General features: G+C 43.1%; 2 protein-coding genes across 2 annotated transcripts; both read right to left on the bottom strand.

Moving 5' to 3' along the window:
- Positions 1–5,611: 5,611 nt before the first annotated feature.
- LOC109410535 (DC-STAMP domain-containing protein 2) lies at positions 5,612–10,933 on the bottom strand. Its single transcript, XM_062849096.1, has 4 exons — positions 10,398–10,933; positions 9,863–10,337; positions 5,740–6,687; positions 5,612–5,680 (listed from the first exon to the last, which is right to left on the bottom strand). Exons 1-4 carry the CDS (start codon positions 10,924–10,926, stop codon positions 5,659–5,661), a joined length of 1,974 nt encoding a protein of 657 aa, XP_062705080.1. The 5' UTR covers positions 10,927–10,933; the 3' UTR covers positions 5,612–5,658.
- Positions 7,285–9,144, bottom strand: LOC134287363 (basic proline-rich protein-like; the record flags this gene model as incomplete). The annotated part of the gene is made up of 1 exon (XM_062849095.1): positions 7,285–9,144. A coding segment is annotated over one exon (1,860 nt), but the record flags the coding sequence as incomplete, so codon positions are not given.
- Positions 10,934–15,111: the final 4,178 nt, after the last annotated feature.

Below are 15,111 nucleotides of genomic sequence, written 5' to 3'. Positions count from 1 at the left end.
CCTCCTCGAGCATCGTCCATGTCTCGTGTCCGTAGAGAACCACCGATCTTATGACGGTTTGTACATGGTACATTTGGTGCGGGGGTGAATCTTTTTTAAAAGCAGTTTCTTCTGGAGCCCATAGAAGGCACGACTTCCACTGATGATGCGCCTTCGTATTTCACGGCTCACGTTATTGTCGGCCGTTAGCAAGGAACCGAGGTAGACGAATTTCTCTACCATCTCGAAAGTATCCCCGTCTATCGTAACATTGCTGCCAAGGCTTGTCCTGTCTCGCTCAGTCCCACCTACCAGCATGTACTTCTTCTTAGCCGCATTCACCACCAGTCCGACCTTTGCTGCTTCACGTTTCAGGCGGGTGTACTGTTCTGCCACCGTTCCAAATGTTCTATCAATAATATCCATGTCATTCGCAAAACAGACACATTGGCTGGATTTCGTGAAGATCATACCCCGGCTGTTGAGCCCGGCTCGTCGCATAACACCTTCCAGGGCGATGTTGAATAGTAGGCAGGAAAGTCCATCACCTTGTCGTAGTTCCCGTCGAGATTCGAATGAACTGAATAGTTCACCCGAAATCCTTATGCTGTTCTGCATACCGTCCATCGTTGCTCTTATCAGTCTAGTCAGCTTCCCGGGAAAGCTGTTCTCATCCATAATTTTCCATAGCTCTGTGCGGTCGATACTGTCGTACGCCGCTTTGAAGTCGATAAACAGGTGATGTGTTGGGACCTGGTATTCACGGCATTTCTGGAGGATTTGCCGCACGGTGAAGATCTGGTCCATTGTCGATCGGGCGTCAATGAAACCGGCTTGGTAACTTCCCACGAACTCATTTACTTTAGATGAAAGACGACGGAAGATGATGCAGGATAGCACTTTGTAGGCGGCATTCAAAATGGTGATCGCTCGAAAGTTCTTACACATTAACTTGTCGCCTTTCTTGTGGATGGGACAGATTATCCCTTCCTTCCACTCCTCCGGTAGCTGTTCGGTTTCCCAGATCTTGACTACTAACTGGTGCACACAGGTGGCCAACTTTTCCGTGCCCATCTTGATGAGTTCTGCTGCTATACCGTCCTTACCAGCCGCTTTGCTGTTTTTGAGCTGGTGGATGACATCCTTAACTTCCCTCAGCGTGGGAGTTAGTTCGTTCCCGTCCTCTGCTGCACCAACATAGTCCTTTCCATCTGGGATTACATATCTCCATGAATAAAACGCAATCAGTGAAGTACTAGATTTGTAGTATAATGATTTGTATAATGAGAAAGCGAATTCTCCGTTACTGCAATAAAATGGTAACTGCAATAATGGTAACAAAAAAGCAAGGGTTTTATGACTGCTTGTGTGATTTGATGCTGTTTGAGCAACCACCAGGGCAAAATATGAATTAATTTTGAGGGTGAAAATTTTAAATTTTGAAGTGAAACGATTTCGGTGATGTTACAATGAGGGAGCATTCAAATTTTTCTACAGATGTATTCGTAGATGTCATCTAATGAAATATAGCGCATTTAGTTCACCACTGGACTATCGCACGAGTTTTCATGAGTGCGAAAACGTTAATCAAAGTGCGCGATTGCAACAAGCCAACTCGGTGTGTTCAGAGCACTTATTCAGCATAAACCAAAGAAATAGTGTGCTGAAGACATCAACTGGATTTGATGCAATCGCGCTCTTTTATTAACGTTTTCGCACTTATAAAAAAACTGAGTGCGCAGTCCAGTGGTGAACTAAATGCGCAATATTATTTTGTTTGTGTATATTGTAAATCGATTATTTATTAATCGATTATTTTGGAACAAAAAACTTTGACATCCCTAACATCTTTTTTCAGAAATGTCACCTTACACGGTAAACAAAAATTGATCAAAATACAATTTTTGACTTTTTCTGACAACAGGTGGTGCTGTAATCATTCGTAAACGGCGTCTCCATGTCGTTGTATGTGAAAACACGAAGTGACCTATATTGTTATATAGCATATTTGTTTTTACGCTACGTGAAAGTTGACGCTACCAGCTTTCATTCAAGCCCAACATCGAAATATTCCATCGGGGGAACTTTTTCATACAAAAATTGGGTATGTTTGTTAAGTAGAAATAGGGATTAATTTGGAACCGTGCATTTTGTATGGGGAAAAACAGTATTCTGAAAAAGTTGTTCGGGATCCCTCGGTGGATTTTTTTGAGGGACCCTGCAAATGAAAGCTGAAAGCCTATATTTTTAAATAGCGAAAAATTTGACGATGCCTATTTTTTTGTTATAAACTTTTCCCATACACACGCCGTGAACTGGACTGACTGTGTTGGGGTGTAGAAATCACTAATAGTCCATCTGTAAAATTTGTTTAAAAATCCAAATGAAGATTTACCAAGATGATATTTTAGTATAAGGTACAAAATAACAAGTTTTGAATGTTGGTCACAAAAAAGTTTGAGTTTTGGCGAAAACCACTAAAATATCACAACAGTTGCAATGATTGTGATCTAGAGTGCGGGTCAATATCAGGTCGTTACCTGTCATTGTCGTTTTGATATTGAACGGCCTGGAGTGATAGTGACGATGGTGCAATATCAGTACCCAGTCAACCAGTGATCGTATAAGATGTTAAATACAGGGGATGGCCAAAATGTTTGGGATAGGCAACTTTTTTTCTCTCACAAAAAAATTCAACATGCTGTAACTTTTCGTAGAGTGCATCAAAAAATCTCAAATTTTGACTGCTTATCAACCTGTTATATGTGCATCACTGGTACAAATTTGTGCTCGATTGATTAAACTTTCGCAAAGTTATAACCGTTCGGGTGAAACACTATTTTTTAGACAACTCATTTTTGAGCTGTCATATCTCGGAAACCAGTGAACCGAATTGAATGAAATTTTGAACGCACACTAACAATATACAGATGCTTTACAAATTATTAAAACATAGATAGTTTTTGAACGTTGAAAAAAGTTATCATGGATTGATACTTTTTGGATTTTTCTCGAAAAAAGGTAATTTTTTTACGTCAATGTCAATAAATTTTAGTGTTGATGTCCAAAGATTTTCCACTTCTGTTCTCAAGTTATCTCTAATCAGATATATTAGAGCCTATTTAGATTGAAGAAAGAACACATTTAGCAATTTTTGTATGGTATTGTAAATTTGACTTATTTTCCTCTATATGAGTAAAAATTTCAACCCGGTATAACTTAATTTGTCGTGAGAAAATAATACATTTTAAAACGTTGTATTAAGTATCAATATATTGTTCATAAACGTTAGAAAATTCATTCAATTCGGTTCACTGGTTTCCGAGATATGACAGCTCAAAAATGAGTTGTTTAAAAAATAGTGTTTCACCCGAACGGTTATAACTTTGCGAAAGTTTAATCGCAGACAGACGTTCAAGTTTGACTCAGCAGCTTGTGTAAAAAACATGGCCGCCACAAATTGCCAAGTGGCAATCAGCGAACAGATGGCGTTAGCGACGTTCATATTCAATCGATACCTCACATGTGCGTTGCGACCAACAACTGTCACCACGGTCGTCTTCCAGCCGGATGGCGGGAAAAGACCGCACGTGTTGCACGCTAACAATGTTTCCACATAATTTGTGCAGAGTGAATGACTTTTATTCAATGTCTAAAATCTTTTGCACAAATTAGCGCAGGACTCTTGTAAAATATTGTACACATTATTACTTTCGTTTTACATAGATTTGCTTGAATAAAACTGCATTTGGATGAACTTCACTCGCATTGGGAAATCTTTGTGAATGTGACGCAGATGTAGGAATGATTTTGACAGTGTTTGTTTTGATTTTATTTTTCGGTGGGTGGTGAATTGGGTGGTAAGTAAGCGGCTGGAAGCACGTGGTTTCTCAAACTGTCAACTGCACGCGACTGCACTGTGACAATCGGTTGCTAGGTGTCGCTAGTGAAAATTTACATAGAAAATTTGAATAAATTTGTTCGAGCTAGAACGTCTGTCTGCGGTTTAATCAATCGAGCACAAATTTGTACCAGTGATGCACATATAACAGGTTGATAAACACTCAAAATTTGAGATTTTTTGATGCACTCTATGAAAAGTTACAGCATGTTGAATTTTTTTGTGGGAGAAAAAAAGTTGCCTATCCCAAACATTTTGGCCACCCCCTGTAACTCGTTAAAGTGGAGGCGATATGCGTACATTTTACATGCGCCTAAATGGAGGCATGCACGCATATGGCCTCCACTTTATCATCTTATGCGACATTCTATACGATTACTGGTTGACTGGGTGGTCGCTTGACAAGACTGATATTGCGCAACTCTGATCAAAAGTAGAGGTAATGTGGTGAAAATCGGAAACTTCAGCAGGCAAATATTAGTTCCCTATCAGACATATTTTTAATTCATTGACAAATTCACGGAAAATCATTTTTTACCTATGTAGGAAGTTCTTCCAGGTTGACCATTTTACAGCTCTGACTACAAAATTTACAAATGCAAAATGGTCAATAGATAATCTTATCAACCGTTGATGATGTACTCATAGTGAAGGGTGTGGAAACAATGATTAAGTGCCCCACACAATGCATACGTTTGCGTGTGCGTGACAGTAGTTTGACACATTTCCCATGGGAAAACTGTCAAAAAAAAACGCAGACTTGGACGGAACGGACGCTATGTGTTCCAGGCTTTAGTGACATTCCCCTTGCGTGTCGTTCCCTTAGCAAGTGTCGGTGACAGAATTCCCCAGGTAACAATTTGATGCTGTACACGCGTTTCTCCAATTATTTTAAATCAGCCTTCATTTGAACAAAAGCTGAGCACAAGAGGTTCAATCCTTTAATCAGCTTCCAAACATCTAATTTTGGTGATTTTATTCAACCTTCAGCTGATTTGAGGTTCTTTGGAAGGCTGATTTAAAGCTTAATATGAGCTTAATAAGTAATCAATTAAATTTATTAATTGTGTAAAATAACACTTTCGTGATCCTATTGTTACCATTAGCTGCATCTATTTCCAGAAGAGATGTTAGGGATTTTTAAATTATTCTGTGGGAAAACTGGGAATAAAAATCGGACCTCCTGATTTATAGCCAATCACCTTAGCACCTGCACCACACACAATTGTATACATATCCTCGAAAACAAGAGCATTACTTGTTGTGCTTGAATAGTCAAGAACATAAGTTGAACTAAGTATGTATTGAGGCTGAAGAAGCGATGTGGACTTCACGAAAACCTTGCTTGGATCAGCTGTCAAAAATTATTTGATTAAAGGTTAAACAACAGATGATTAATTCTGCGTGTTGGCGTATGTTTAGAAGCTGGTTACCCAGATGAATAATATTCTTTTCAAGTTGATATTCAGCCATCTATGTATTGCTGATTAGAGGTTGAACAAGCCATACTTCAGACCAATATTCAGCTGTCATTTTGTACAGCCATTGACACCATTAACCAGCTATTGTTCAGCTTATACTCTCACTGTTCAGCATTCATTGTCACTTGGGCATCATCACGAAGTGAGATTGCGTATCATGCCAAATGATTCTACTGTTGTTTGCTAAGATGGGTGGGAACGGATTGTTCCGCAATATTCACACATAGAACAGCCAACTATTTGAGTTTTACCCGTTTTTTATTTTACCGAATATTTCGTCCAATTCATTTGAAGACCTTACTTTTCCTCTGAAGAGTCCCTAAAATATTAATATCAAGCAGTTATTTAAATTAGCAATACCTAGTCAATCATACATACCTTTCAGTTGACACATCGCTCTGGTCACTTGAATCAATTGGTTCGGAACAAATTGTACAAACGTTTTGAATTTCCGCAAAGCATTCGTAGCAGTACACTCCAACGCAGCCAGGTCGTAAACAGCTAACAGCCTCGTTTTCAGCAAGTCTTTCACTACAGAACACGCACCTTCTTCCACCGCCGCTAGTTCCCAAAATCTTGCGACAGATCCAGAACCGATTCGTTTTGGCTCTCAAAATGTCCATCCACTTTCTTGGTTTGGAACCATCTTTGCTCATTCCCACCTGGCGCCGTAGGATCTTGACAAAGGATTCCCTCTTCAGTAGAACGTCGTTGTACAACCATGTGGCTCTTTCCTTAGCCCGATCAGGGTAGTATGATCGCATGATCAGCTGACGAACTCGAAGTCCATACGGTTCCAGCACAATACAAATCCAACAGAACAGCAAAAGCAGGCAGATCTGCAGATACCGAATGAAATCAGGAACTTTCGGGTCTGGTGCACATTGTGCCGGATCCAAGATATCCACGTGTTTCACCATTGGTTCAAAGGCCCCCACAATACCCCGGTACATATCGGCAACGATGCCGGAGCCGCTGACTTCCAACGTGACCATCGGAGGTCGTTCAATGTCCGATTGTCTTAGCAGTACGTGACGAATCATCGCCAGGAGCCAGTAGAGGCAGTAATCGGCGGCCATTAGTCCTAGGATGTGGATCGAAGAGAGGAACAGGAACACGGCGCTGCGGGCGATCCGTAGTTTTTCCTTGCGGATGAGGGTCATCGAAGTGAGGTGGATGTAGCGGTTACGTTCTTTGCGGGTCAGAGGCAGGATGGTGTCTCGGTTCAACGTCCGGCGGTGTTCATCAATGGCAATGAAGTCCCGGCTGATGTAGAAGTTGTCGAAACTGTCCTTGGTTAGGTACTTCATTTTGTACCTTACTGATCTGGAAAGGAAATTGAGGTTGAGCCGGGAAGAATATTGAAACTAGATGATTTTGTTTTCCTAAGCAAAATGCAGTAGGTATACCAAATAGGGTTGTTTGGCGTAATTTTTTGAGGTCTTGAGAAATCTCTGGATGAATTCCTGGAGGAATTCTTGGAGGAATCTCTTGAGGAATCTCTGGAGGAATTCCTGGAGGATTTTTTGTATTATTTCGGGAGGAATTCCTGGAGCAATTCCTGGAGGAATCTCTGGAGGAATTCTTGGAGGAATCTCTGAATGTATTCCTGGAGCAATCCCTGGAGGAATTTGTGAAGGAATTCCTGGAGGAATTCTTGGAAGAATCCCTGGAGGAATTCCTGGAAGAATCCCTGGAGAATTTCCTGGAAGAACCCATGGAGGAATTCCTGGATAAACCCCTGGAGGTATCCCTCAAGGAGGAGCTCCTGGAGGAATCCCTGGCCAAACGACCTTCTATCTGGCCAAATTATCTCACCTAATGACAACCTGGAGCAATTCCTGGAATTGGAATTCCTGGAGGTATCCCTGGAAGAATTTCTGGAGGAACCCCTGGAGGAATCCCTGGAGGAATTCCTGGAGGAATTCCTGGAGGAATCCCTGGAGAAATTCCTGGAGGAATCCCTGGAGGAATTCCTGGAGGAATTCTTGGAGGAATTCCTGGAGGAATTCTTGGAGGAATTCCTGGAGGAATTCTTGGAGGAATTCCTGGAGGAATTCTTGGAGGAATTCCTGGAGGAATTCTTGGAGGAATTCCTGGAGGAATCCCTGGAGGAATTCCTGGAGGAATCCCTGGAGGAATTCCTGGAGGAATCCCTGGAGGAATTCCTGGAGGAATCCCTGGAGGAATTCCTGGAGGAATCCCTGGAGGAATTCCTGGAGGAATCCCTGGAGGAATTCCTGGAGGAATCCCTGGAGGAATTCCTGGAGGAATCCCTGGAGGAATTCCTGGAGGAATCCCTGGAGGAATTCCTGGAGGAATCCCTGGAGGAATTCCTGGAGGAATCCCTGGAGGAATTCCTGGAGGAATCCCTGGAGGAATTCCTGGAGGAATCCCTGGAGGAATTCCTGGAGGAATCCCTGGAGGAATTCCTGGAAGAATCCCTGGAGGAATTCCTGGAGGAATCCCTGGAGGAATCCCTGGAGGAATTCCTGGAGGAATCCCTGGAGGAATTCCTGGAGGAATCCCTGGAGGAATTCCTGGAGGAATCCCTGGAGGAATTCCTGGAGGAATCCCTGGAGGAATTCCTGGAGGAATCCCTGGAGGAATTCCTGGAGGAATTCCTGGAGGAATCCCTGGAGGAATTCCTGGAGGAATCCCTGGAGGAATTCCTGGAGGAATCCCTGGAGGAATTCCTGGAGGAATCCCTGGAGGAATTCCTGGAGGAATCCCTGGAGGAATTCCTGGAGAAATTCCTGGAGGAATTCCTGGAGGAATTCCTGGAGGAATTCCTGGAGGAATTCCTGGAGGAATTCCTGGAGGAATTCCTGGAGGAATTCCTGGAGGAATTCCTGGAGGAATTCCTGGAGGAATTCCTGGAGGAATTCCTGGAGGAATTCCTGGAGGTATTCCTGGAGGAATTCCTGGAGGAATCCCTGGAGGAATTCCTGGAGGAATCCCTGGAGGAATTCCTGGAGGAATCCCTGGAGGAATTCCTGGAGGAATCCCTGGAGAAATTCCTGGAGGAATCCCTGGAGGAATTCCTGGAGGAATTCTTGGAGGAATTCCTGGAGGAATTCTTGGAGGAATTCCTGGAGGAATTCTTGGAGGAATTCCTGGAGGAATTCTTGGAGGAATTCCTGGAGGAATTCTTGGAGGAATTCCTGGAGGAATCCCTGGAGGAATTCCTGGAGGAATCCCTGGAGGAATTCCTGGAGGAATCCCTGGAGGAATTCCTGGAGGAATCCCTGGAGGAATTCCTGGAGGAATCCCTGGAGGAATTCCTGGAGGAATCCCTGGAGGAATTCCTGGAGGAATCCCTGGAGGAATTCCTGGAGGAATCCCTGGAGGAATTCCTGGAGGAATCCCTGGAGGAATTCCTGGAGGAATCCCTGGAGGAATTCCTGGAGGAATCCCTGGAGGAATTCCTGGAAGAATCCCTGGAGGAATTCCTGGAGGAATCCCTGGAGGAATCCCTGGAGGAATTCCTGGAGGAATCCCTGGAGGAATTCCTGGAGGAATCCCTGGAGGAATTCCTGGAGGAATCCCTGGAGGAATTCCTGGAGGAATCCCTGGAGGAATTCCTGGAGGAATCCCTGGAGGAATTCCTGGAGGAATTCCTGGAGGAATCCCTGGAGGAATTCCTGGAGGAATCCCTGGAGGAATTCCTGGAGGAATCCCTGGAGGAATTCCTGGAGAAATTCCTGGAGGAATTCCTGGAGGAATTCCTGGAGGAATTCCTGGAGGAATTCCTGGAGGAATTCCTGGAGGAATTCCTGGAGGAATTCCTGGAGGAATTCCTGGAGGAATTCCTGGAGGAATTCCTGGAGGAATTCCTGGAGGAATTCCTGGAGGTATTCCTGGAGGAATTCCTGGAGGAATCCCTGGAGGAATTCCTGGAGGAATCCCTGGAGGAATTCCTGGAGGAATCCCTGGAGGAATTCCTGGAGGAATCCCTGGAGGAATTCCTGGAGGAATCCCTGGAGGAATCCCTGGAAGAATTCCTGGAGGAATCCCTGGAGGAATTCCTGGAGGAATCCCTGGAGGAATTCCTGGAGGAATCCCTGGAGGAATTCCTGGAGGAATCCCTGGAGGAATTCCTGGAGGAATCCCTGGAGGAATTCCTGGAGGAATTCCTGGAGGAATTCCTGGAGGAATTCCTGGAGGAATTCCAGGAGGAATCCCTGGAGGAATTCCTGGAGGAATCCCAGGAGAAATTCTTGGAGGAATCCCTGGAGGAATTCCTGGAGGAATCCCTGGAGGAATTCCTGGAGGAATCCCTGGAGGAATTCCTGGAGGAATCCCTGGAGGAATTCCTGGAGGAATCCCTGGAGGAATTCCTGGAGGAATCCCTGGAGGAATTCCTGGAGGAATCCTGGAGGAATTCCTGGAGGAATCCCTGGAGGAATTCCTGGAGGAATCCCTGGAGGAATTCCTGGAGGAATCCCTGGAGGAATTCCTGGAGGAATCCCTGGAGGAATTCCTGGCCAATTTATCTCACCTAATGACAACACAAACGAAACAGAAGCTCGAAACAATTGTAAAAATGTTGAACAGGGTGAACAGATGTCGACTTCGCTGATTGATCTCCTGTGTAATATCACTGACCACTTCCGAGAAATTTTTCGAAACATTCGTTTGAAACTCGAACGCATGGTCAAAGTCCACCTTGACCCGAAACATAACCTGAATGTTGTGGATGAACTCTTGCAGTTTCTTCTCTATCGTTTCCACGATCTGATCGCTTGCGAAGTCGATCAACTCGCACATGTAGTCCACCACCTTGACGCTGTAGCAGACTACCTTGGCCACGTGGGTTACTTCACACATGAAATCCACGACTCCCAGCCTCTGGCGACAGTCTTCCACTGCAGATTCCAACGATCGGATGCACTGATCGAAGGGCGTCCCATTTTTCTTGTTGCAAACGGCGGCAATGTTGCTCAACCATTTGTAACCGTCCCTGATGGTTTTCACTGTAAAATTGTTAGAATCGATGTTAAATTTGTTGTCAATGTTTGTTTCATCAAACTTACAAATGCGTTTGACGAGCCTTAAAACATCCAACAGTATCCGTTGAACCTTCATAAACGCCTTTTCCACCTCGTTTAGGATCACCCCAATCGCTTTCTTCATGGCCAAAAAGGGAACCTTCACGGCCTGCAGGACATCGTGCAGAGCGGACTTGAGTCGATCCTGGCTGCAGCTAAGTGCCCTTCCGAGCACGTCAACGTTGGCGATCGTATTCCGGGCCGGGCCGTTCATGGTCAACATAAAAACGTAGGCCACGGTTGTGGCGCGACCCCGCTTGCTCAATATCTGCGGGATCATCAGCAACGTTACGCACTGGAAGCTGGAGCTACAGCAGGATTGGATGGTGAAGAGGGTGCCCAAAATGGCGGTCACTATGCACGTGGTTCTTCGGCTGATGCCGAATTGGTGATGCAACAGTATGTAGAGTGTTGCAGTTTTGAACAGGCCAAGCGCAAGGCCTAGAGCGAATTTGTAGGATTTTCGACGTAACTTGGATCGAGGGTTTGATCGGGATGGATGCCAGTGCGACATCTTGGGCATCAACTGGACTACTGTGATTATTAGATAGGTTTTGGTTTTCGTAGGTCGGTCGTGTTGTCGTGTTCAGAGGTTGGTTTTCAGCAGTGACCAAGTTAACCAAAAGACCAAATTGCACTCAGTTCCACCGGTGTTTGTTTTGAAGTCAAAATTATCATAGTTCATATTTCGGAAAGAATCAACTGGGATTTCTTTCAGACACTCCACCGGAAGTGGATTACAGTAGACGTTTGATAACTGCAACAACTGACAGACGTCAAAGAACTGTCATTCGCGCAGAATGCAGCCAATGTGCATTCAGAAAACATCGCACTGCAACAAAAGTGCATGTGAAAAACATCGCATCGCTGTTGACATTTGATTTTGACGGATAGCGGTTCGATAACTGCAAGATTGTTGCACTTAACGGACTTGCAGTTAAAAAGCATTGCAGTTAAACCGTTTGCACCGAGCGAACGTCTACTGTACTCGCATTGCAAGTGTTCCCAGTTGATCTAAGTAGATTTCGATGGGAATTTCAACAGAAGTTCCACCAGGACATTCTCTAGAAATTCAACCAGTAAGCATTGGCGTAGCTAGCTTTTTCTTTTATCTCGCTCACTCTTCTAAGCAAACACGAGAAAGAGAAGGATGAAAAAGGGGGCACAGGCCCCCTCTTGCATCCCGCTCTTTCTCGTGCTTGTTTAGGGGAGTGAGTGAGATAAAAGAAAAAGCTAGCTACGCCAATGCCAGTAAGTCATTCGGTAGTTTCACTAGGAATTCCTCTAGGCGTTTCATCGAGAACTCTTTCAAAAGCCTTCTTCTATGAGTTCCAGGGGGAATACCATTAGAATTTCCATCAGGAATGTTTCAAGAAGATTCGCCAGTATTTATTCCAGGTTTTCTACCGGGAACTCCAGCAGTTATACTCGATTTTTGCAGTCGTTTAACCGTTTTTTTTCCGGCAGTACCGATGGGAATTTCTTCAGGTTCCCATGGGAAATCCTACAAGAGTTCCATTTGGAATTCCTGAGGAAGTTACACCAATAATTTCTCTGGAAGTTGAACCGGTAATTCCTCCAGAAGTTTCGTTTGAGATTCTTCTAGGAGTTTCACCTCAAATTCTTCCAAAAGTTCCAACGGAAATTCATCAAGGAGTTCCACCATGAGTTCCACTTGCTTTGGAAGTGCCACCGGAAATTGTGATAGGAGCGACCGATCATCCTTCACCATCATCATCCATTCAGTCAATTACGATCTAAACGAACGAAAACAACGAATAACAATGCCAACCGAATGGCGCATCGCATCGCACTGGGTATGGGGTTACGTGGTCGTTTAGGACAATCCGTTTGCTGCATCCTTCGCAACTCCCTTTAGCAAAGAGGAGTGAATATGAGTGGGGTGAGGCGAATATACGAACCTCTGCCTATTGTTCAAATCTTGGTTCAAACTCACATTCATAAAAAAATCTTTCAGAGGTTTCACCGATACCACCTCTGGGAATTCCTCAACAAGATTCTCCGAGAATCCTTTTTATAGTTTCTCCGAGAATAACTGGTAATTTCTCAAGTGACGCAGCGAATTCTTCTTCAAGGTACAATGATAATCCCTTCAGAAGTTCCATCGGAAATTCCTCCAGAAGTCCCGTCTGGAGCGCCTCCATAAGTTCCACTGTGATTTCTTCCAGGGCTCCTACCAGGAACTATAGGAGTTTCGTTGGAAAATCTTCCAGGAGCTTCTTTTAGAAGGGAATTCTTTCAAGAGTCCGAACAGGAATTCATTCAAGAGTTACTCTGGAGATATTCCTAGGATTTTCATTGCGAATTTACATATGAATATCCTCGCTTTTTTTTTCGAGAATACGCTCGATAACTCCGTCAGCAGTTCTCCCGGCAATTCATGGATAAGTTTCTTCAAAACTTCATATTGGAGTCTCTCCGAGAAGTTTTTCATAACTTTTTCCAGTAACTTCCCTCAGAAATTCTCTAAAAATTTTTATAGGATTTTCTCCGCAATTCCTTTGGCAGTTTCTACAGAAACTCTTTTGAGATTTTGTTCGGAAACTCCTTAAGCAGTTTCTACGGGGTTTCCTCGGTAATTCTTCCAGTAGTTCCTGCGTCAGTGGCTCTACCCCATTTGGCATAATGCCATTTGGCATAACGCCGTTTGGCATAATGCCGTTTGGAATTACACAAAGAACAGCCTTCTGGTTAAAAATGTGCATAATATTTGTTATGCCAAATGGCTTTTATGCCAAATGGCAAACGTCATTATGCCAAATGGCATTATGCCGAATGGGATAGAGCCTCCGTCAGTTCCTCGAGAAGTTCCTACAAGAATTCCACCAACTGGAACTCCTTCAGGAGTTACTCTGGGATTTCGAACTCTGAGTATTTTTCCAGGAGCTTCTTTAGTCCTTTCGCTAGCAGTTTCTTCGTTAGTTATACGCATAATATAATGGAAGTGATTATGTATTTGATTGAATGTACACACAAATGGTAGTTCAGTAGAAATTCTCGAAGTGAGTCTGGAAACGATACTTGAAGGAATTTCCGCAAAAATTTCCGAAGAAATCTCTGGAAGAATGCCTGGAGAAATTATAGGAGGCTCTTCTATTAAAATTTCGAGGGCAACTTCTGGAAAAATCTCTGAAGGAACTCTTGAAGGGCCACTTGGAGGAATGCCTTAAAAAATCTTACGGTGCAACTCCTGGTTGATTTTCTGTAGGAATTTCTAGGAATGTTTGAGGAAAAACTACTGGAGAAATTGTATAGAAACTTCTGAAAAATTTCTTAAAGGAACAATCGTGAGAAAAATACTTGAAAGCTCCTCTGAAAATTTTTCTGAAAGTATATCTGGAGGAACTCTCAAAAGAACTCATAGAGGAATTGCCGCAGTAACTTCAAGGAAAAATACCTGAAAAAATCTGTTAGAGAAACTTCCAAAAGAACTGCTGGAGAATGTTCAGAGGAATTTTTTTAAGAAAAAGAATGATTCCTGGTGGAGCTCCTGCAGGAGTTTCTGGAGGAGGAAGTGCTGAAGGAATTCCGAAAAGATCTGCTGGAAGAATTTCAGAAGAAATTTCTGGATTAACGCAACTCCAATTTAAAATATTCTCCCATTTCTGAAGGAAGCCCCGGGGAAGCACTTTGGTGGATGTTTGGACTAATATGTGTCAGTAATCCTGAAGAAATTCTCAGAGAAACTTAAAGGAGATTCTGAAGAAATTTCTGGAGGAGTTTTTGAAGATATTTGTATAATAATTTTCAGGAGACAATCTCATTAAATTTTCGTTGAAACTTCTGAACGACAATAGAGCGAAAATTTGCAGAAACCCTTGGAAAATTCAAAGGAATCCGTGAATGCATTCCCGAAATAACTCCTAAAGAAAGTCCTAGGGAACATTCGAAGAAAATCCTAAATTAATTGTTGAATAATGCCGTGTAGGGATATCCGGAGGAACTCTCTAAGAAACTCGAAGGAACTCCTGAAGCAACTTTTGTTGTAGCTCTTGAAGAAATTGTAAAAAAAAATCATATAAGAACTCCTGCAAGAATTCTTGGAAGAGCTTACGATAGAATTATAGAAAAAAGTCCTGCCGAAATTTCTGGAGAAACTTTAAAAACATTCTAAGAAACTAATGAAGGAATTTTCTGAAGAAAGAACCCGGGAACTCTTATCGAAACTCCTGGAGTGATTCTCGAAGGATGTCGTTTAAGGGTTCCCGAAGAAACTCAAAGGGTAGGTTCCTGATGAACATTATGAATCTGGAATTAAAAATGCATTCGGAAAACTTTTCTTAATAATTTTTCCAGAAATTTCGCCTGGGTTTCTTTGTGGAACTTACTTAGAAATACCTTTTGAAATGCCATCCAGGATTTCCTCAAGATTCCTTCCTTTTTCTCATGCTAGTTTTTGTGGCATTGCTTTTTGAAATCCTCTCGGGGATTCTTCCGAATTCTGTGAAGCATTAAATATAGTTAAAATACAACAAAAAACAATCTTCAGGGTTCAAGATTCGGACACTTGATTCTTCCTTGAAAATCTTGCAGAATTTCTGAATTCCAACCGAGTTTTTTCGGGGGTTTTTCACAGGTCTCGGTTTTTCTGGTATTGCTCCCAGAGTTCCTCTTCAGAGTTCCAGTATTTATCCCGAGATGATGATGATGATGATGATTGTGTACCCACCATCAGCGC

This window comes from Aedes albopictus, chromosome 2 (genome assembly GCF_035046485.1).
Source record: "Aedes albopictus strain Foshan chromosome 2, AalbF5, whole genome shotgun sequence".
Classification (NCBI taxonomy): domain Eukaryota; kingdom Metazoa; phylum Arthropoda; class Insecta; order Diptera; family Culicidae; genus Aedes; species Aedes albopictus.
The sequence above is the reverse complement of the archived record's forward strand: the minus strand, read 5'-3'. Positions and strand labels throughout refer to the sequence as shown.

Coding starts and splice junctions, on each gene's coding strand:
- LOC109410535 (XM_062849096.1), bottom strand. CDS start 10,926: ATGTCGCACTGGCATCCATCCCGATCAAACCCTCGATCCAAGTTACGT. Junction 10,338..10,397: donor AAGGCTCGTCAAACGCATTT/GTAAGTTTGATG, acceptor ACAATTTTACAG/TGAAAACCATCAGGGACGGT. Junction 5,681..5,739: donor AGCGATGTGTCAACTGAAAG/GTATGTATGATT, acceptor TTAATATTTTAG/GGACTCTTCAGAGGAAAAGT.